The sequence below is a fragment of the Hylobates moloch genome, unplaced genomic scaffold (genome assembly GCF_009828535.3).
Source record: "Hylobates moloch isolate HMO894 unplaced genomic scaffold, HMol_V3 SCAFFOLD_12, whole genome shotgun sequence".
Taxonomy (NCBI): domain Eukaryota; kingdom Metazoa; phylum Chordata; class Mammalia; order Primates; family Hylobatidae; genus Hylobates; species Hylobates moloch.
Genome location: NW_026652287.1, coordinates 95,621,280 through 95,645,187, shown reverse-complemented (window position 1 = coordinate 95,645,187; position 23,908 = coordinate 95,621,280). Strand labels below are relative to the sequence as shown.

The following is a 23,908-nucleotide window of genomic DNA, read 5'->3' as shown; positions in this document are numbered from 1 at the left end:
TGTATTTGCAGCTGAACAAACTATAGCTGTTATAGAGGAGAAAAGGAGCCAATTTGATATTCTAATGCAATGAAGTCTTAGATATATTGAAATAAATGTCTTAAAATCAGAGTGCCTTACTTTATTGCCATTGCATACATGCAAATCTGCAGCCAAGTTAAGCCCATATACCAGCTCAGTTCACTTGTAGGATCTAGTCAAGTAAGTATCCCTGTTGGACAGAAATCATTTTTAAAAGGCCAGTAGTCCGAAATAATTTTTAAAACCTATTGGAAACAAAGAATAAGAAATAGTTCTATAGAGTGGAGTAATGATGGAAAAAATCTCATAAGTTGGTAACAGTATGATCTTATCTAAATGTAATCTTCTTAAGCCTCCTGGGCATTACAATCTTAGTCTAATGCTATTTGCATTTTTATGGCAGAAATATTTATTACAGTCCTCAGAGGGAAGATGAAGTGTGTGATGATACTGAAAAGAGGAAGCTAGTAGAATTAATCTTGTGAAAATATAAGGCATTCCAACCCCACTATACAAAACATGTTAAAATTCCATTTTTAGAAGTAAATCCTCAAGTATTCTTGATTTAAAAAAAAAAAAAAAAAACTTTAGGTAACATGTGAAGGGTAAGAAATGGTAGTGTTAAAAAATAACTTTGTAAAAAGAAGGGTCATGACTCTCATATACATATAAAACGAACATGAGTCAAAGATGTATTTAACTCATTAATGAATGACAGGCCAGTAAGACATTACAAACAGTTCAAAGGAAAATTCAAAGAATCACACATATATAGGCAAATAAAGAATGCTGAAATAGGCCAGGCACAGTGGCTCATGCCTATAATCCTAGCACTTTGAGAGGCCGAGGTGTGTGGATCACCTGAGGTCAGGAGTTCAAGACCAGCCTGGCCAGCATGGCGAAACCCCATCTCTATTAAAAATACAAAAATTAACCAGATGTGGTGGCGCCTGTAATCCCAGTTACTCAGGAGGCTGAGGCAGGAGAATCGCTTGAACCCGGGAGGCGGAGGTTGCAGTGAACCAAGATAGCGCCACTGTACTCCAGCTTGGGCAACAGAGTAAGACTGTGTCCCCCCCCAAAAAAAAATGCTGAAATGTATTTACAAATAGATGCAAAACAAGTCAATATGAAGGGCAACGATCAATTGCATTCTACCAGATACAACTGATTTGCATTTCTATGGACAAAAATTATTTGCATTATTAATCATTTCCTACAACTTAACAGAGTTGTAAAATTGCTGAATGATGATAAAAGGCCAAGAAAACCTTACTAGGTAACACACTTGGTAATCTCTTGGTGGGGGGCATGGGGAGTGGATCTCAGAGTCTTTCACTATTTTTCCCCGACAGCAGGAAAGGTAATTTTGGTAGTGAGGTTTCCCAGAAGATTCTATATTTGAACCTAAAGTCCACAGTTATAAATAAAAGTAGTCTCTATCGCTGGCCTCACAAAAGAGAGATTTGTTTTGGTCTAGGAAGTCATTATTCTGAAGAGTAAGAGAGACTCATACCTAAAATTACTCAGCCCAAATTTAAACTGTACTGCTCACTTGCAAAAAATACTCTTGAGCCAATTATATAGTTTTAAAACAATGGATTTTTTTTTTTTTTTTTTTTTTTTGAGACAGAGTCTCACTCTGTCACCCAGGCTGGAGTGCAGTGGCACGATCTTGGCTCACTGCAACCTCTGCCTTCCGAGTTCAAGCGATTCTCCTGCCTCAGCCTCCCAAGTAACTGGGATTACAGCACACACCACCATGCCCAGCTAATTTTATTATTTTTGGTAGAGACAGGGTTTCACTATGCTGGCCAGGCTGGTCTCGAAATCCTGACCTCATGTGATCTGCCCGCCTTGGCCTCCCAAAGTGCTGGGATTACAGGCATGAGCCACAGCACCTGGCCTAAAATAATGGAAATATTTTAAAACCTTCTTTCACTTGACTTTTTAAGTGAGGTTTTCGTTTTGTTTTTCGAGACAAGGTCTGGCTCTGTGGCCCAGGCTGGATTGCAGTGGCGCAATCTCGGCTCACTACAACTTCTGCCTCCCAGGCTCAAGGGATCCCCCACCTCAGCCTCCCGAGTAGCTGGGACTATAGGTGTTCACCAGCACACCTGGGTAATTTTTGTATTTTTTGTAGAGATGAGGTATTGCCATGTTGCCGAGGCTGGTCTCCAATTTATGAGTGGAAGCCATCCACCCTCCATGGCCTCCCAAAGTGCTGAGATTACAGGTGTGAGCCACCACGCCCAGCCTAAGTGAGGCTATGTTATCAACACTATTTTTAAACTCAAACATGTTTTGTGATTTATTTGAAAAGGCCAAGTTGCGGTTTTCTCTGCCCTTGAGCAGTTTCTGCCTTCCTTCCTGCAGATGGGTGGGTTTGGGGGTTTATTTTTGCTTTATTTCATTTTTGGCTAATCATCTAATTTTTACATAAGTGGCCATGCTATATAAAGAAAGATAAACCACAAAACTTGACTTTAGATCTTAGTTCTAGCTGTAATACTACAAAAAAAACAAAAAACAAAAAAAAAGATCTACTGAATCACAACTTTAAACAGTCTCGGAATATATATATATAGATAGATGTATACAGATGTGGCCAATCAATATACACAGATGGGGTCACATTTGGAAATTTGTGTTTGAGTGTGTGTGTGTGTGTGTGTGCGTGTGCATGCACATGCACACTTGCGCTTCTGAATACTCTTCAACTCCTGATTTCTTATGGTAAGTAGCATGTGCCATGGCACAGATGAACTTGGACTTAGATAAATAATTCAAAGCTTTGGGACATATAAAATTTTGTACATGAAAAAATGGAAATAAGCCAGCAACCTCAATTTAAAAATTTACCTAAATCATTCGGTTATGCACAGTGTACTTCTTATTCTTCATAACTAAATTTAAACTGACTAGAAGTCATCACACTACCTCTTACCATTCTTACCAGATCGTATCTAATAGGGATGGTAAATAACCTAAAGGAGGTGCTATCCGCAAAGAGCAAATCTTTAATTAGAGTTTATTTGCATTCCTGCTGTCATCTCTGTTTGTAAATGTATTCAAAGGAGTTCCTAATAAGGACTTGTTGAGGCTTGCAGTGGCCTGGAAATTCCCCTAGAAGGCATCAGAATCTCCAGTGCACAGATAGAAAGGTTTTAAATAGAACCAGTGAAGATGAAAAAGTATTCTCTACCCTTACTTGCCTGAACTTTATGCCAGGTGTGGGAAATTGGGGCCAGTCTCCCTGTATTCACCTATCTTCAAAGCTGCTTGGCTTCTTCCAGAGGAATAGAACCGATAATCCATTCAAGCATAGAACACTCATGAAGTGGCTCACCATAAGTCCAAACCAGACTCTGTCCTGGACAGCTCTTACTTAAAGGACAAGTTTTGGGAGGACACACCAATTTTATTTATAAAAGTGTTATACTGAAGAGACTCGGCCAAAGTGGACCCCTCAAAATCCTTCTGCTGAGGGTCTTACAATAGCATAGTTTAGGGGTTAAGATGAGGATGCTAGAGTGAGACTGCTAGAGTTCAGGTAGCTTTACCACTTATTGGCTTTGTGGCCTTGGGCCGATTACTTAAACTCTTTGGGCCTTCATTTTCTCCTTTGTGAAACTGGGCAATAATAGTTATACCTACTGCATGGGGTTTTCGTGTGAAGGAATTGAGTTAATATTTATACAATGCCTAGAACGGTGCCTGGGTATATAGTAAGAGCTACTCAGTGTTAGTTACTATTACTATTGTTGTTGTTATTTATCATCAGGTCCATAACTGACCCACATTCCTTGAGCTTACAGTAGATCTCCCGGAGATGACCACTATGCATGAGGACATATTTATCAACATGCCTCGCCCAGGTATAAGCCTGTATACCGCTTATAGGAAGCAAACTGGACAAAGCTAAATGTGACAAGTGAAATTATCTCATTCCCACTTCAAATGCATAATTATCACCCTGCCTTCTTGGCAGTTTTAAAAATGAGACTAAGCTCAGTAACTTGAGTTCTCAAGGCTTCATAATATATATATTCCCTGAATGAAAAAAAATACACATTTATTGGAAACCCATTGTATGTCAGTTACCGGGGATTCAAAGACATTTAAGCCACTATTTGTTCCCTGCAAGGTCTTACAATCTAGTAGAGAGAGGCGGATAATGTATGATTCCCATGCTGTACACTAAATGCCGTTTTCTTAGGGAATTTGCATTGGCTCCATTCATGGTTTTTTCAGGTCTGTCCATCAGAGCAAGGTCTTGGCAAATTAGTGAAGTAGGCACAGTTTGTTTTTGGCTCCTCTCTCCCCTTAAGACATTCCCTTTCCCTCCTCCGAGAAGTCCCAGTTCTAGGATTGAAAACATGATTATAATCTCTGCTGACATGTTTTTGCTAATAATATAAGGATTTGCCCCTCCTGAGGGTAAATGCATTTTTGTAAGGAGGTCTTGAACCTAAAACATCATTCTAGAGCTAAAGGAATGAATTTCTACAGAAAGAATTTCAGGTTACAGCTTAGCTGGGGGAAATGAAACCTTAAGTACTGGCTAATTTTTATTCTTTAATCATAATTGTTTTTACCCTATGCCTATCTTTATTTTATTGCCCATGCTTTTTTATAAGTAGGTTTCCTCTAGTGTTCAAGTATAGACCAAAGAATAAGCAGTAAAGCTTTTCATTTCTGCTTGCATTTTTACTACTTATATTATTGGGCAAGGGTTTGAAACACTCAGCCTTCAACCTATTTTGCCCCATTCTGACAGTAGGTTTCAGGCCTCCTTTTCACCAAACTCAATTATTATGCTTGATATTCACCATAGAACTTCTACTTCTTCTGTTAAATTAAAACATGCAAACCTTTAATGGGAAAGGGCATATTTTATTCATTAATGAAGAAACATGTTTTTATCACAATGCTTTCTATTCAAAGGTTGTGTTGTAGCATTTGTTGTGCATGTTTTTGTCCTGAATAAGAGCAGCAGGTTCTAACAGGCTAGCCCATTATTAGAATTTATTTCTTTTCATGAATAACAAGTTCATTATTTTAGAAGTTTAATCCTTTTCTCTAAAAGGGGCATACTATCTCTTTAGAAATTAATCAGTTTTTGCCTTCACATTTGGTCTTCAATTGCTGTATAGCGTTGTTTCACTCTCTAAATTATGTGTCATAGCTATAGATGTCCATGAATTGCTGCAGCTGCCATTAAGGGGGCATTTTTCTATGTCCATAGAATAAGCACTGTTGTATCCTCTTTTCACAAACATTTTTTTAAAGTTCCCATGATGGTCTAAGAGAATATTTATTTTCAGTTGGAATTAAAAGTTGCATGGTAACGAATTGAAATAAAATCATGTATATAAATAATAATGGCACAGTAGCACAAGGAAATTACTCAACTGATGAAATTCAAAGATTTCTGTGTACTTTGCTCTAAAACAAATCTTTTTTTTCATTAACTTTCGTTATAATTTTTAGTAGGACATGATCAACAAGAGACTCAAACAATAGTTGTTCCTTTCTTTCTTGGAAAGCAATTGGGAAGCAAATTTTATCAGACATTCCTAGAATAATTTAGTTAATGTAAGTCCTTCAAAGCATTAACCAGGTGGATTTTCTGCTTTTGTAATTCCATTATGGTCAACGTCTGTGGTAAACATCACTGGAGATAAAGTACATCTTTATTTGGGAGGAGGAACTAGAATAACATTTAGTCCAAGAGTACTGTAGTCACAAGCAATGGGAAACATGCAATAGAGAGAGAAGAAAGCTGAAGGAGAGAAATAAAAAAGATTATATTTATTTTCATTTAAGTATAGTCAATATAGATGAATGAAAGTCTGTCTTCAGAGACTATTAGTATTTATTTACTTTTCCATTTGTGTCACATTGGGTAGTTTCTGCAGGAAAGAGGAAATACTCTCTTAGCTCTTCCTTGTTTGATTTTCAGATGATTCCAGGAATGTTCTGCATTGGTGAAGTGGCAATAGGACCCAGCTATATGTCATTTAAGCCTAATCTGGGGGCTCAAAAAGGATTTTGGGTAGTTCCTGCAACCAAATAGTATTTACAATACAGAGAAACAGGCCTTGAAATCATAGAACCTTAAGACTAGAAGCAACCTAAAAGTTGTTTAAGCCAATCTTCCACCCAACGTTTAAATATTCTCCAACAATCTTGGTAAGCGTCCATCCCATATGCTTGATGCTGTCAATGACCAGCTTCCTACAACCTCCTGGCTGGTCAGTTTCAAACTCAACCACATGATTGCTGACTACTGAAAGCCTTCTGCCCCAAAAGGAAGGACAATGAAAAAGCAGCTTTTCTAGGCAAGTCCCATGTATCTTCCAGTTATGAATCTAAAAGATAATAATTTCCCCATTTCACCTCCCCCTGACCTAAATTCTTACGTCTCTTGCCTCAAATATGAGGAAATAATATTTTCTCTTCCATGCCTATTTGGCTTTAATATATGATATTATCACCAAAGTAAACAGCTCTTAACGAGCATGCTGTTCCAGTAATTCCTTGACTGACTGGTTCAATGTGTGTATGAGTCCCTTCCTGTAAGATAAATGTGCTAAAAATGACTGGCAAGTGCGTTAATACTAGTAGCAAATAAACTCAACTAAATACGAGTGTGAAAACTTTTGACATTGGCAGAGAAGAGTATTCTTAGCATAACAGGGAAGTTTATGGAAATCATAGAATATCCGAAATTCTATTCACCTCTTGGGTCATTAGAAGTTGTAGTTTTGCTGTTAAGGTAAATTACTCATTTTTTAATTAGATAACTAGACACCGCTTTTCTTCAACTAAACCTTAAATACATAATCCCATTTTCCTGCTCCTTATCTAGTTCATGTTTGTATACCAAACAAGAGCTATGTTTAAGCTATTACTAAAGTTTCCTTTTTCTGGGTTTTTTTTTTTTTTTCAATGAAGACCTAGTTTTACTTGCACATTTTTCACGAGCATCAAATAGTGGATGATCTTTCAAGCTTGAACAGCAACAGTTGTATCGCTGAGGAAGGATTTCTTGTTTCAAATTGTCTAGGTAATGATTTACAGCTATTTTTGGTAATTCTCAAAATGACAGCTCCTTGAATTTTTCTGTAGCAGAAAAATTTGCTGGGCTAGCATCTTTCAGACCCTGGGAGGTTCATCCTAATCCTTGGCATGTGGGATCAAGGGAATGCTCTGAAATCCTCGCTGTAGAGGGAATTGACCTGTCCAACATTATCTTGTGATACATGTGAATGTTTGATGAGGTAACTCTAAATGTCTGTGGACTCCTGAGGCCTGGGATTTGTGGCAGGATGAACCCATGTGTTGGGTGATATTACGTATAGGCCTTAGGCTTTCCAAGACCAAACCTGATAAATTGAACCTATGATGATGGTTGAGCACCTTTGAAGAGGACTCACAGTACTTTGCAGCATCTATCTTCATACAGTATTCAATAAATGGTTGTTAAAAAGTGGAAAAGAGGGCCAGGCATAGGGGCTCATGCCTGTGATCCCAACCCTTTAGGAGGCTGAGGTGGGAGGATCACTTGAGCCCAGGAATCGGAGACCAGCCTGGGCAATGTAGTGAAACCCTATCTTTACAAAAAATACAAAAATTAGCTGGGCATGGTGACATGTGCCTGTTGTCCAAGCTACTCGGAAGACTCAGATGGGAGGATCACTTCCACCCAGGAATTCAAGGTGTCAGTGATCTGTGATCACACCATTACACTTCAGCCTGGGCAACAAAGCAAGACCCTGTCTCCAAAAAAAATTAAAAATAAATAAGTAAAATTAAAAAATGGAGAGGATGCAAAAAAACAGTACATAAGAATTAACATGCTGATATAACTGGAAAATCAGGAAAAAGAAATTAACAACCTTTTCAACTTCTGAGTATTTTCAGAAAATACATGTGGGTGCCACTGGTTATCGTTAAGGCATGAGCTGGGGGGAAAGCTGGAGAAGAAACCGTAAAAGGAGAAAGGGAAGAAAGAACATAACAGGCAAGACAGGAGAGAAGTAGAAATAATTTTTTTTAAAAGACAAGAAAAGAAAGTGTATTTAATATACCTTTCACATCATTTCCTTACTCAAAAATCTTCAATGGGTCTGCATTATTTACAGGATAAATTTCGGCCTCTTTAAGCTAATGTTAAGTGTGTTCCGTGATCTGGATTGAACCTACCTCTCGAACACATATCTCTGGTTTATTTATTGACTGTCCCTGACTATTCCTTTAGGGTTTTTATATTCTTGTCTTTGCTCCCCAAGGAAAATCCCATGTACCCTTCAGGACACAGACTCAGGGACTACACTTAGAAGTTTTATCCGGACAGCACTAATTAACCTTGTTTTCTATCATATTTACTTTACACCCCTTAACATTTTCCCTAATGCCCTCCTTAGATAGAACTCCCTTAACAGCAGGAACTCTGACTCCAATTCTATCAATTATTTATGTGTTTTTTATGTATGTTTTTCTTTTTTGTGTGTGGGTTTTTTTTTTTTTTTTTGACATGCAGGATTTAGACAATTACAAAACTGTTTTTCCTACTAGTCTCCATTGTGCTACTATGTAGTCTGCCAACTACATAAGGATGCCTTCATCTTACTAAATTCTTCAGCCTTGGAAGATTTTTCCTACACAGTCATTTTTTCAAAGACTCCCTTTTCTTTGAAATCAGCATTTAGTACTACAGGTAAAACAAAGAATCACCAACTTTTCCTGAGAGCTTTTACAGAAATCTGCCACATAGGAGTTATTTGATTGACAAGAGTTTATATTTTTTCATGATGAGAGAGAACACTGAATTTAAAAAGGTTCAATAAAAGTAATATGACTGAGGCACCTCTACTTCATATATTTTATAATAAAAAATGGATAGGAAAAATCAGATACCCAGGAGCTAGGATGAAAATAATCTCATTTTTATAGAGCAGTAGAAGTTGAATTCCTGCAGCTCTCAAAATTTAAGTGCAGATTTGTCTTTAGAGCTTACCTGGATGTGTGAATGGAGATTTGTAGTGAACCCTTATAATTCCATGGAATTTCGATACATAAACATTTCATATCAGAGAGCCATGAAGAGAAGGCCAAGAAGGTAGATTATTATAACTCAATTCATACTTGGGCATTCCAAGACCGAAACCAGTGAATTGAATCTATAGTATTAGTTGCATTTCTATAAAGAAAATTAACAAAAATTTTTGCAACATCATCTTTTTTTCAAGGAGCCAATTTACCCTATTTTTTAAAAAATCTATATACTCACTAATCCCTGAGAATTAGAAGAACTTCTATAATTTTCATGAAGCATGAGAACCTTACATGACAATACACTGAAATGAAATTTAGCAAGATGGCCACCAACATATTGCTTATGAAATTTTCCAGCTAACTCTTAGGCGTCATGTTCACTCACACGCAGCCCGAAGTCCTCTAAGCCCTGTGTGTAACTCCTGAACTTGGACATTATGTGAGCATAAGGCCCATAGCAGTCATATAGCACACTCGGATGATTGCACAGGCCATTTGCAGAGTGCCTCCACCAGTGTTAGGAAAGTATTAAAAGAAAGAAGGTCCTGGATGAGATGACACAAGTTACTTGAGTGTTATCTTAGGTCAAGCAGTAGTACATCAGTGTATCGGTGTGGCTGTTTTCAGGTTTGTTGAACTTTACCTTAGGGATTCCTTTTGGTTTGGCCACTCTGAGCACATGTCATTTTTAGTAATTCATTTTTTGTCACAATCAAAATATTTCAGATGCATTGAAATAAACTCACAGATTCTCCTTACACCTTGGCTCATTTTGTTTCCTTTTCCTGAAAAGTTTCTTCCCTTCTGTCTGTTAAAAATGCCACCCATGTGTCAAGGGCCAGCTCCAATCCCCACCTTTCTCATAAAGCCCTCTACAGCTGTCAACCTGTGGTGATTTCTGCATCTTTTGAACGCCGGCATTATTTTGCTTCTTAGGTATTTGTTTGTTGTCTTGTTTATCTGTTATTTTCTTCTATGTAACTCTTTTTTCTCCAGCTATTATACATTTTATCTTTCTTAAAGACAGAAAAGTTTTCTAATGCTTTGTGTGCCAAACATGGCCTAGCGTAGTGACTTTCCCTTGTAGGTACCCATTAAATATTTGTTGACTAGTTGATATAATTTGTTACCCTTATGTTACCTTTAACACTGTTTCTCAAGGAAAAAATATAAAACCTCATAGATCCACACTTGTGGACCCCATTCTGAGCTACTTTGCAAACCTTTCCTTTGTACAGTCATGACATCATGTAAATAAATAATCTTGGTACTGGAATGCATCTTGGTTGAAATTCTTTGCAAGTCTCAGTTATCAGGAGATAGTTCAGATGATTCTAAATATTAATTTTTAGAAGTTATGAGTCAAACAATACAAAAAATATTAAAATTCCCATGTTTCTAAGAATTTTACTGAAGTATTTCTCTCTGGGAGAAATACTATTTAAATAAACCCTATACTCTGAACTATGGGGAGGGAAAAAAAAATGCCCAGTCATTAGGACAAACTGTATTCAAAGCCCTAACAATATACATATTTTGACCTTTCAATATTACTTCTGGAAAATACATTCAAAGGAAATAATTAAAGATGCACTCAAATACTTAGCTACAATGATATTCATTATAGCAGTGAATATAATATATACATATATTTAAAAACCTAAATTACAATAATAAGTGGTCAGATAAATTAATTGTACATCATACAGGGGCGCCATTAGAGGGTGTATTATATGAGAATATTTAACAAAATGGAAAGATATTCACAATATATTATGTGAAAAAGGTTGTAAATATAATTTTTTTAAGTACTGGAAATATGTGCTCCAAATGTTGATATTAATGTCATTTTGCAATGAGATTATGGATTTCTAAACTTTCTAGAATGAAGGTATGTTACTTTTGCATAAAGAATTGTTAAAAATTAAAGATATGAAAAACTTAGCCAGTACTTTAGAATTCAAGTGCTTGCTCAGCCAGTACCTTAGAATTGCTCTGTAGGGTCATATACCCTTCGGCCAAGAAACTATATTACTTAATCTCTTGAATTTTTCAAAAGATTATAAGACAAACTAAAGAAAGCATCTCTCCTCTTGATGGCTAACTTCTTCAGAAAAGTGAATGAACATCTTATGACTAAAGCCAATCCATGAGATGAGATTGTGGGAAGCATGTTCTTCTTTGGTGACATTTGTGCTCATAGCTCTCACTTGATGTTGCTTGTAGGTCCATGGGAAGTGTATGTGTAAGCACAACACAGCAGGCAGCCACTGCCAGCACTGTGCCCCGTTATACAACGACCGGCCATGGGAGGCAGCTGATGGCAAAACGGGGGCTCCCAACGAGTGCAGAAGTAAGTAACAAGCCCACGATACTCAAAAGCTTTCTTTATAAAGTCAGCTTATCTGTGGACTCCTTGTTGTCTCTAGAAACACAACACAAAGTGGTAGGTGACAACACTAGAACCTACACAAACATAGCCATATCACTGCCCACTGAGGCTTCAGCCACTGAAAACAGTTACTGTTCATTACATTGCCAATGTGACTGTTTTGCCAAGAATATGTTGCCTATTTGCTTGGACATTTTGTGGGAGCTAAGAATCCTTTTATAATTTGACATAATAAAAACAGGAGGGTGGCTCACACCTGTAATTTCAGCACTTTGGGAGGCCGAGGAGGGTGGATCACTTGAGGCCAGGAGTTCAAGACCAGCCTGGCCAACATGGTGAAATCCCATCTCTACTAAAAATACAAAAAACAAACAAAAAAAAAGAGAAAATGAGCCAGGCATGGTGGCATGCACCTGTAATCCCAGCTACTTGGGAGGGTGAGGCACGAGAATCACTTGAAACTGGGAGGTGGAGGTTGCAGTGAGCTGAGATCACACCACTGAACTCTATCCTGGGTGACAGAGGGAGACTCTGTCTCTAAATAAATAAATAAATAAAAACACGAGTAGACACAAGAACATCTGATTCTGTTGTACAATTACTCTCATTGCTGAGATGGTGAATTATAAACATGAAAATAGCTATTTTGAATTCAGTTCTCAAAACTACCCAATAAAGCAGGTGGTGTTAATCCCATTATAAAGATCAGGAAACTGAGGCTCAGTAAGATTAAGTGATTTGCCAAAGTTAGTAAATGATAGTTGGGACTTGATCCCAAGTCTCAAGACTCCAAATTAGGTACTTTTTCCCATAATACCACATTGCCTTTTTTTTCACTTTATGATGCTTGAAATGAAAGATTAGATTTGAAATTAAGCCAGTAAGTTAAGAATGAGATTTCCCTACAAGGACTAACTAACTTGAGGTTTGAGGCTGGAGATTAAATAGGAAGGTAAAAATATAGGAACATGAGCCATTTTTTTCTTTGCAATTTAAAATGTTCAGAGAAACGCGCGTGCCCATCACAATGTTAATACACACAAACCTCTCTTTTACAAGATTTAAAAGCAGTTCTGTGGGTAAAATTGTGAGAAGTCTCTTCCCATACGTAATTTGGAGTCATAATTGATTTGTTTTTGTTTCTAGGAAATGTAAAGGATTTCCTGTAAGAATAAATCTTAAATTATCTTGTAATATACTTTTAAAAGATATGAATCTGGTCAGAATTTCATAACACATCAAGGAAACAATGAAAAACAATAGCACAAACATTTTCAAATACATTTGACCTCCACAAAAATCTGGATTCTTATTCTAAATCACTCATGAAGAGAATCTAAAGAATTTCTCCTGAATTCCTAGGGTGCCTTTCTGGCTCTTTCCACAGAAATCAGCTGCCTATCTAAATACATATAGAACACAGAGACATGTCACTTGATGCTGTTGACTTATAATCTTAGAAATGCCTTTGAGGAATTGTTATATAATAAATACTGCAGGCCTCTTCTGTAAGAAAATTGAGGCTTCAGTAGGAGTCCACCTTCTACTCACCAGTTCAACAGCTGAAGAATAGTACTTCATGAAAGATTAATCAATCTACTTGCCAACTTACTAAGCTCTGTCCACCAGAAGCTTCCTTCCAGGCTCATTAGTAAGCATGAATTCATGCCTGCATCTGCAATATGAATGCTCATTTCCACATAAGGCCTGACAATCTCAGCTTTTCTTAGCAAGGACAGGAGACCCACAGGGATGACCCTTGAGAAGTAACAGGAATGGGAATTGTGAAGTGTTACCAAAAGAGAGGATAAAAAACTGGTGGTCACTCCTGTAATCTTTCCATAATAAATGTCAACCCCCATTGGTAAGTTCATCATCATATCTCTGTCCAACTAGACAAATCTATACTTTGTCGATTTTCATGCATCTCCTGAAACTTATTTTTTTAATTAACAGCCTATAATGAAAAACTGGAAGGCTACACAAGAAACTCTTTAAAAAAAAATAAAAGTAGTAACCTATTGAAGTCAGGGAAAACAGGGTAAATGGGGAAGCCGAGGCTAGATTTCTCAATGGATACCTTTCTATATTGCTTTGATTTTTGTATTGTTAACTACTCAGAAACTAAACATTAACAATCAGTTTATCCTATTTTTATTTATTTATTTTGAGACAGAGTCACCCAGGCTGGAGTGCAGTGGCGCAATCTCGGCTCACTGCAACCTCTGCCTCCTGGGTTCAAGCGATTTTCCTGCCTCAGCCTCCCAAGTAGCTGGGACTACAGGCGTGTGTCACCATACCTGTCTAATTTTTTTGCATTTAGTAGAGATGGAGTTTCACCGTGTTGGCCAGGCTGGTCTCAAACTCCTGGCCTCAGGTGATCCACCCATCTCGGCCTCCCACAAGTGCTGGGATTACAGGCATGAGCCACCACGCCTGACCAACTCATCCTATTTTTAACTACCTGAATATGAGATAACCCATCACTTTATTTCTACTTATGTTTCTCTCCATGCTTCTTATTTCCAGCCTGCAAGTGTAATGGGCATGCTGATACCTGTCACTTCGACGTTAATGTGTGGGAGGCATCAGGGAATCGTAGCGGTGGTGTCTGTGATGACTGTCAGCACAACACAGAAGGACAGCATTGCCAGAGGTGCAAGCCAGGCTTCTATCGTGACCTGCGGAGACCCTTCTCAGCTCCAGATGCTTGCAAACGTAAGTAACCTGTGGTTTCCAGAAAATAGGCTGATTTGTACAAGAGATGAATCTCTTTATCCCTCATTCTGCTAACCCAAGGGAAGGAGGTCATTGAGGTTCTCAGATAATACACTCACAGATATCAGTGAATTTCTTCATCGATAAGAGGCAAGAATTTTCAACCCGTTGGGTGAAAACAGTATAATATTCATCAAAATAATTTCCTTTCTCACTCTCCATAAAGTAAAATTATTTCCTGTAGCACCGCATTTTGGAAAACAAGATGACTAATAAAAGAGAAAAAAGAGTGATGAAGAGGGAGAGCTATTTAAGATCTTAAGACTTTACTTGTGAGTAGAAGGTAGGCAATAAATGGACGAAGCTGATGAAATAAAGGGTAGTTACTGCACTTGGGTTGTTCTTTTATCTTAACAGTGAACTTAAACATGAAAAAAGACTAGTTTCAGTTTCCTTATAATTCCATTTTGATTGACACTGCTCTAATGTATCCTCTCTATCATAACTGATTTAGGAAATCATAATTTTATGCTCTCCCCAAAAATACTAAACTCTTATAGCATGGGTTCTGCTTTTTTATTGACATAACGCTGAGAAGAGGTTTATTTGGAGGCCAGGCACGGTGCCTTATGCCTGTAACCCCAGCACTTTGGGAGGCTAAGGCAGGCAGATCGCTTGAGCTTACAACTTTGAGACCAGCCTGGGCAACAATGGCAAAACCCTGTCTCTACAAAAACTACAAAAATAGCTGGGCGTAGTGCTGTATGCCTGTAGTTTTAGCTATTTGGGAGGCTGAGGTGGGAGGATGGCTTGAATCCAGGAGGCGGAGGTTGCAATGAGCTGAGATGGTGCCACTGCACTCCAGCCTGAGCAATAGAGCCAAACCTTTCTAAAAAAAAAAAAAAAAAAAAAAGGGAGAGAGAGAGAGAAAGGAAAGGAAAGAAAATAAAAAGGGGTTTATTTGAAAAAAGAATAGAATTTGAAAAGATCTACCCAATTCATAGGACATTATCTGAAATATGTGAATATAAAGGGTGCAGGCAGAGCTTACGTAAATGTCAAATGTGGATGAATAGCTCATCTAACCACATCAGTATTTACCGTCTATCAGCTCAGAAATCATCAGATAACAGAAGCCACTCAAGACTATTAATGGAGATTGATGATCATGCCCTTCCTTTCCCTACCAAGGACTCCATGTTCTAGCTCAAAAACAGTGACAGGAAGAAAGCACTACAATGGGAAATAAGCATTTAAAACCTTGGGGTTATTTGCGAGTTTTTTAAAAGAAAAACTATATTGCTCTTTAAAAATATTTTTTAACATCAGGGAGAAGATATCAATGTGCAATTCGAACGGGCTTGCTTGTTAAAATCTTTTTCTCTTAAATAATGGCAGATAAAATATAGAACTGCTCACTTTCCACACCAAGCCCCAAATCTGGATCTGTGTCATAATGTTTCTCCCAGCATCCTGTTTCACTCCTGCTCCTCGTTTGTACTCAGACTTTGTAATATTTAATAGGTTTCAAACAGAAGTAGATTCAATGCCTTCACTGCCAGTTGCCAGCTGTGTGACCTTATGCCGGCTATTGAAGCTCTTCGGACTTCACTTTCTTCATATGTAAAATTTCTGCCTGTAGTGTAATGAGAACTATATAAGACAAAGTGTGTATATAAGATAAAAGGGTTAGCACATTGCCTGTCATAGAGTAAGCCCTCAAGAAACGAAAACTAGGCCAGGTGGGGTGGCTCGCATCTGTAATCACAGCACTCTGGGAGGCTGAGGTGGGAGGATCACTTGAGTTGAGGAGTTTGAGACCAGCCTGGGCAACAGAAGAAGATCCTGTCTCTATTTTTAATATTATATTTAAAAATAACAATAAAGAGGCCGGGCACAGTGGCTCACGCCTGTAATTCCAGCACTTTGGGAGGCCGAGACGGACAGATCATGAGGTCAGGAGATCGAGACCATCCTGGTTAACACGGTGAAACCCCGTCTCTACTAAAAATACAAAAAATTAGCCGGGCGTGGTTGCGGGCGCCTGTAGTTCCAGCTACTTGGGAGGCTGAGGCAGGATAATGGCATGAACCGGGGATGCGGAGCTTGCAGTGAGCTGAGATTGTGCCACTGCACTCCAGCCAGGGCAACAGAGCAAGACTCCATCTCAAAAATAAATAAATAAATAAAATAACAATAAAGAAATAAAAATGAAAACTAGTATTATAATAACTGTCATGTCCTATAAGCCAGAAGGTGGAAAATAATACTATAGGGTTTCTACTCTTTATTGATCAAAAATACCTTATGTTAAAGAAAATTACTTCCTTAAAATCTGCAGCTCCTTAGGGTCTAAGATATAGATCCTAATCTCCATGTGCTAACAAAATGGTCTCTGCTTATAACATTGCTTCAACCTAGAATATAGTTAGTCCTGACACCATTTTGTACAGAATATGTTTAAATGAACAGATATATATACGTGTGTATCCCATAGCCTCAGACCACTAGTAGAAATGTCTAAAAATGAGAATGTCTGAACTACTAAGCAGATAAAAGAAGAAAAATAATTTGTCATTAACTTGGATAAGTTGTCTTGTAGGGCAACAGGTAACATTTTCAAAAAGATACTGTTATATAGCATTTCCTTGAAACAGTATGCTGTACAGTACACCTAATGTGTTCATGTATTCATTCATCCAGTTACTTTTATTGAGGGCCTACTATGTGCCAGGTGCTTAAGATGCATCAGAGAATAAGACAAAGATCCTTGCCCTCAAGGAACTTATATTCTGATAGAGGAGACAGACAAGAAATATAACTAATAAGTGAAATATACAGTATGTGAGAAGTTCATAAGGGCTAGTATCATCAAAGAAGAAAAAAATAAGAGGGAAGGGATCCAGGGAGGCAAGGGCTTGGGGTGTGAAGAGGAGTGGCAGGGTACAGTACGGGACAGGATGATGAGGGAGGCCCCAGCACTGGGAAGGTGAGATTTCAGCAAAGATTTGAAGACAGTGAAGAAGTTCGCCAAAGAGTTAACTGGGGAAAGAACATTCTAAGGAGAGGGAATACCTAAAGTGAACATCTTAAGACAGGAAGGTGCCTGATGTGACAAAGGAAATAACATAGGGGTCAGCGTGGCTGCATCAGAATGAGAGTTGGGGGTGTCAGGAGATGAGACTAGAGAGGTGACTGGGGAGGGGAGAAAATCTGATATGTACTGATGGGCCACTGTAAGCTCACCAGCTTTTACTTGGAGTAAAATGATGAGCCACTGCAAGGGTTTTCAGCAGAGAAGTGGCATGATCTGACTTAGTTTTCAAAAGACCGTTCTTGTGGTACACAAAGGCAGCTCAATTCATATTGAACTTGCACTTTCAGCATTCAGCTTTAGTTGAAGTTAGCAACCAAACTAGTGATTCTCAAAGCGTGGTTCTTGGACCAGCACCATCGGCATCACCTGGGAAATGTGTTAGACTTGCAAATTCTCGGGCCCTGAGACAGATCAACTGAATCAGAAATTCTGCAGATGGGGCCCAGCAATCTGAGTTTTCACAAGCCCTCCAGGTGATTCTGATGCACAGTAAAGTTTGAGAAACACCGATCTCAATAAAGCATGCACCCCCCCCCCCCCAAATTTTACATTGGTTAACAAAGCCAGTTTCTAACATTTTGCTAACATTTGAGCCTCTTCTATGTGCTGGTGTAGCAAACAGCTAGTCACTTCCATTAGAATAAAGAGTAGAATACCAAGGGGAATAGTGCAAGAAAACGTTGGAGGATTGATTGGAGCTAGATTTTAGAGGGCCTTAACTGCCAACCTAAAAATGTTGGTATTTATTTTCTAGGGTACTAGGAGCCATCACGATAATTCAGTTAGTATAGTGTGATATATTTGCAATGTATTTTAATGATGTGTAGCTCAGATTAATTTCAAAGCATTACATATTATTCATTGCATTTTACTTTACTGATTTTTAAATTGTTTGGCTTTGTAAAGTCATAAGGTAGGTAAATGTACAAAGAACTAAAACAGATAAGGTCCTTTTAAAGTGCCTAAGTCTGACCAATTAAAAACAGAAAAAAGAAAACGTTTACTGGCAAAGTTGGAACCAAAATAAAAACCTTTTTGTTTATTTTGTTTTAGTTTTGTTTTTTGTTACTGTTCTATGTTCAAGCTATGGCTCATATTCTTAGTAAATGTAAAAAGGTCACCAGCCCTAGCTTTTTAAATCCTAGAACACTCATAGCTTCAGAGTTTTATAAAAAGAATATGAAAGAGGAGTTAGGAAAAAAAGTGACCTCTTGTTAGTAGTTATTGTTACTTATACAGCTCATCTAGAGACTTGTGCAAAACAAGTTTTATAAGTTTTGGTTCCCAAACTACCAGGTCTGTGAAAAACATAAGTAAATTGTGAGAATGCAGCTAAAATTAAACAACACCCATAACTTTTTATTTTTATTATTTTTTCAATCCACAAAATTGTCTGAACATTCATCAATGAACTTGAGCAATTAGAATATTTTTTAAAGCTTATTCTTTCACTCAACTCATTCTTTTTTTTTTTTTTTTTTTTTTTTTTTTTTGAGACGGAGTCTCGCTCTGTCGCCCAGGCTGGAGTGCAGTGGCGCAATCTCGGCTCACTGCAAGCTCCGCCTCCCGGGTTCACGCCATTCTCCTGCCTCAGCCTCTCCGAGTAGCTGGGACTACAGGCGCCCGCCACCACGCCCGGCTAATTTTTTTTTTTTGTATTTTTAGTAGAGACGGGGTTTCACCGTCGTCTCGATCTCCTGACCTCGTGATCCGCCCGCGTCGGCCTCCCAAAGTGCTGGGATTACAAGCGTGAGCCACCGCGCCCGGCCCACTCAACTCATTCTTATTCAGAGCTACTATGTGCTAGGTGTGCTAGTTTCTAGGAATTACCACTGTAAGCAAAAGAGACACAGTCTTTTGACAAAGCTAACAAAGTCTAGTGAGTTATCTGTAATGTATACATACACATATGTGTATATAGGCAACTAGTGGTATACACACACACACTCATACACAGAAGTATGGTAAGTATTGTGTTACAGAGTGTGGAGGGGAGCACATCAGAGGGGCAGTTAGCAGGAGTGGAGTGTTTTGAGTTTTGAAACCTGAGACCTGAAGTTTAATGGAAATTATCAAAGCATAAGTAGAGATATTCCCAGCAGAGAGAAAAATCAACAGGATTTGCCAAAAAGGAACAGAAGGAAGAAAGAATATAGCATATCCTGACAACTGAAAAAAGTTCGGAATGGCCATAGAGAGAGGAAAGAGCAAGGAGGTGGTTCAAGCAGGGTGAGGAGGAGGGAAGTAGAGCAGGTAAGTGATTGGCTGAAAGTGCCTGCATCTTGGACATCTCAGTCAGGGAGCAAGAGTAACTCTCGAGTTGAGCTACCAACAAGTAGCTGATAATCAGTCCATGTGCGTCATCTACTATAATCGCCTGGTTGATATTTATAGATATAGCCTAGTATATTTATAGATAATACCCAAGTACCAGAAGACCAAAGGCTCCAAAGTCATTTCAAGGAAAACTCCATCAAGACCACATTAAGGTACTCTTTAAAAAAATGCCCTGAAACATAATAAGGTAATTGTAACATATTTGTCTGTAATTCTAACGTAATTGTAACAAATTTCTGATCCCCTTATGTTGTTATGGATTCACCTACATCTGGCTACTGAAAAACTTGAAGCTAAAAACTACTACTACTAAGTCATATTAGTAATCATTCCTAGTTAACAAATACTTGGATGGTACTTAATGCACCAAGTAGGAAAATTATGAAAATAACCAACACCAATTTAGTTCTTTTAGCATAATGTATAGGAGGTAGATGGGTTCATAGGGAAGATCTGTATTTCTTTCCTTCTTTTTCCAGACAGCTCCCTGATCCCTGGGTAGGCTTCCCTAGGAAAGCCTATCTCCATTCACTTGATGACTATTCTAGGATACATTTGGGGCAGAGATGCTTGTGTCTGCTTCCCTAGCTTACGTTTCCTTACTGGCGTCTGCTTCCAGAATATTATTCTGGTTCTTCTCTTCTCTTTTTCTGAGCCTGCAGTAGATCCCAACATTTATCAGCACATCCAGTTCTCTCTACCTACGTACTCTCTTCCTACGTTGTTTGATTGGCAGTATGTTTGAGAGCATTTTCATTACTCCTTAGTAGTATTTTCATATCATTAATTCCCTCCTTAGTAGATGTATCCCTATGTCACCTCTTTGTCACTGCTTCAGTTATAACTGATAATAAAGCTTATGACAAATAAGTTAACATACTTAACATTTATTAAGTACCTATAATTACCAGATTTCATGTGAGGTACTGACAGCGATATTCTTATAGCTAGATGTTTTCCCCCCATTATTTCCCACTTTACTTTTATGAGGAAGGTAGTATCAAGAAAACAAGTTGATATTTTAAAAATTTAAACTATTTCAGTATGTGGTTCCATCAACAACATGTACAATGTTATTCAAAATAACAATTTTATTATATTTATTTTACTGAGCTTACCAAGGCAGAAAAGCAAACTGCTACTCTGTGTGTGGTCTGCAGACCAGCCGCAATGTCATCATCTGGTTGCTGATTAGCAATGCAGAACCTCTGATCCCACCCCAGAGCTATTGAATCGTATTAAAGGTTCAGAGTAGCCAGGCATGATGGCACACAGCTGACATCCCAGCTCCTCAGGAGGCTGAGGAGGGAGGATCACTTGAGCCTCGAAAACTCGAGGCTGCAGTGAGTTAGGATCATGCCACTGCACTCCAGCCTGGGCAGCAGAGAAATTTCCCATCTCTTAAAAATTTTTTTTAAGGTTGAGAGTGCTATTGAATGCTTTTCAACAAGGGTTCTATGCACTTAATCTACAGTTAAACTTTTCGGAGTTAGCCAGAACAGCCTAGTTAAGAAAACATCCAAATTAACGAAGGTTTACATCTCTATTTGTGTGCATATAGACTTAGAATATTTTGGAATAAATTATATAGAGGTTTACTGAGAAAAAATGGAAATCTGAATAAATATGTTTCTGTGGTACAGCATTTTCCAGAGTTTGATCTGCAGAGCTCTAATTCCATGAAATGTTAACAGAAATTATGTGAGGGGAAATTTTGCTATGGCCTTCAAATTTAGGAAATAAATTAATCAAAGGTTTCTTCACTTCAGGATGTCTCAGAGCCTAATATGCTAATGTTTGTTATAAACCTGTTTCGGAGTTTTGAAATTTCTCCAATTTAACCAGAGAATGCTTTTCTTTCAAAGCATCTTTTGGGACCCATGTTCTATGGCACACACTGAAAAATGTTGTTATACTGGCCATATCTATATGAAGACTTTACTTGGGAAGACACATCCTAGAAGATTTTTTTTCTGTGTATTTGTTCCCCATTTCCAAGTGCTAGAGCCTACAAATGCGTATCAAGGAAATAATGAAGCTTACATTTCTATCAGTGAAATAATCATAAACGTAATATTAACTAGGCTTGGGCAATCTAGTCTATTGGACTGCCAGCAGTGAACATATGACAGCCCTTTTCTTCTTCTCTCTCTTCTTTTCCAGTTTTTATCTATCTTCTCAAAAGTTAGAACCAGTCCAGGAGTGGTGGCTCACACCTGTAATCCCAGCACTTTGGGAGGCGAAGGCCGGTGGATCACCTGAGGTCAGGAGTTCGAGACCAGCCTGGCTAACATGGTGAAACCCCGTCTCTACTAAAAATACAAAATTAGCCGAGCATGGAAAAAAAACCATTGAAAACCTGAAGCAACAGCTGAGATAAATTTACTAGAAGCACATAAGTTGTAGCTCAGTTTAGTTCAGAAAACATTTATTGAGTGCTTCCCCTGTGCCAGCACTAAGTCTGTGAAAATGAGAAGATCTTCCCTAAGAGACGTTACATTCTAGATGGGGAGAAATGTATAATAATAGATCATTTCAGTACTCTGTGGTGGTGACGATGATGACAATATCATAGCAATTGCTGACGTATATTGAGTGCATACTATTTTCTGGTCACTATACAAAGGGCTGTGTATGTTTTCACTTTTTTAACTTTCACTAAAGCACCTCGATGTAGGTAACATTATTACCACCCATTTTACAAGAGGAAAGTGCAATGAAAAAGATGCAGCAAGTGCCTTAGGGAGAGTGTGGGGGTGAGTGAGGACGATTTAGGGAAGACTTCCTTGAAAAGATCCCTCCCTACTTCTTAGATGGCTGTTTCTGTTTTGTCCTATAAAATTGCTGAAACACAGTTTGTCCTGCTTTTTTTTTTTTGGTTCTTTTGAGACGGAGTCTCTCCCTGTCACCCAGGCTGGAGTGCAATGGTGCAATCTTGGCTCACTACAACCTCTGCCTCCCAGGTTCAAATGATTCTCCTGCCTCAGCCACCCGAGCAGTTGGGATTACAGGCGTTCGTCACCATGCCCAGCTAATTTTTGTATTTTTAGTAGAGACAGGGTTTCCCTATGTTGGCCAGGCTGGTCTCGAACTCCTGACCTCAAGTGATTCACCTTCCTCGGCCTCCCAAAGTGCTGAGATTTCATGCATGAGCCACGGCACCCAACCAGTCTGTCTAGCTTTCTAATCTCAGTCGTTTTAAATCAGGTGATCTAGAAAATGAAACAAATTGATGATGTTCTTCCTCACAGCATCTATGATACATGTAATAAAATACTTATCTGGGCGTGTTGATTCATTCAACAAATATTGATGGCATTAATCTTGGAGTTTTGTTTGCAGTTAGGTAGCTAGTTTCCTGCCAGGTAAGCCAAAGACTTACTGGTTCCATGAATGTTCTAGGAGATTTTTTTTCCTCCCACTCTCCTGAGAAACACCATGCTAAATGTTCTTATGTGTACATTTTTACTTAATGGTTATAAATTCATCAAACCTGAAGAAACGAGGCCCTGAACCGAATCTTCTAGCCAATAGATTTATTTCTTGTGAGCAATTAAATCATCCCTGTTCTCACTTCCTCTGTATTTCAACCTTAATCAGAGTCTACTGTTGGGCCCAGCACAATCAACTACACATTACCATGCCAAGAAATCACTTCTGAGGATTCCAGGGATGTTGTTTGTTTTTTTAAGACTAGGGAGATCACTGAAACTGAATTTATTTCTACAGCTTAGGAAAAAAAAATTTTTTTAAGGACAGTGCATTTAAGGTCTGTAAACACAAGGGAAAACATGAATCTCTCCAGCTGAACCTAGGGCTGAGAACAGAAATGGAAGCTCAAAGTGACTCGTTGCTAAGGCACAGAAAGAAAAAGGGGAATGTAATTCTCACTGTGTACTGGGCACTGTGAGGAATCTCATTTCTCTGTTCTAAAAGAGGATAGTCTCTTTTAGAGTAACTCACTTGAAACCTCTAAAGTCACCTATGTGACTTTGGTAACCTATAACACGGGTAGATTTTTCTATAGCAGGCATATTTTAAAAATGTGACAGCAGGGGTGATGGCTCATGCCTGTAATCTCAGCACTTTGGGAGGCCAAGGTGGGCAGATCACCTGAGGTCAGGAGTTCAAGACCAGCCTGGCCAACATGGTGAAACCCCGTCTCTACTAAAAATACAAAAATTAGTCAGGAATGGTGGAGGGTGCCTGTAGTCCCAGCTACTTGGGAGGCTGAGGCAGGAGAATCACTTGAACCCAGGAGGCAGAGGTTGCAATGAGCC

At 38.5% G+C, this 23,908-nt stretch overlaps 1 protein-coding gene across 2 annotated transcripts in view; it reads left to right on the top strand.

Moving 5' to 3' along the window:
* The window catches only part of NTN4 (netrin 4), a 129,954-nt gene that overhangs the window by 62,805 nt on the left and 43,241 nt on the right, over nt 1–23,908 (top strand). For both annotated transcript variants that reach the window (XM_032170938.2, XM_032170939.2), the window contains exons 4-5: nt 11,311–11,437; nt 14,006–14,194. In XM_032170938.2, coding sequence (XP_032026829.1) covers nt 11,311–11,437; nt 14,006–14,194 — 316 coding nt within the window. The remainder of the gene's footprint in view (nt 1–11,310; nt 11,438–14,005; nt 14,195–23,908) is intronic.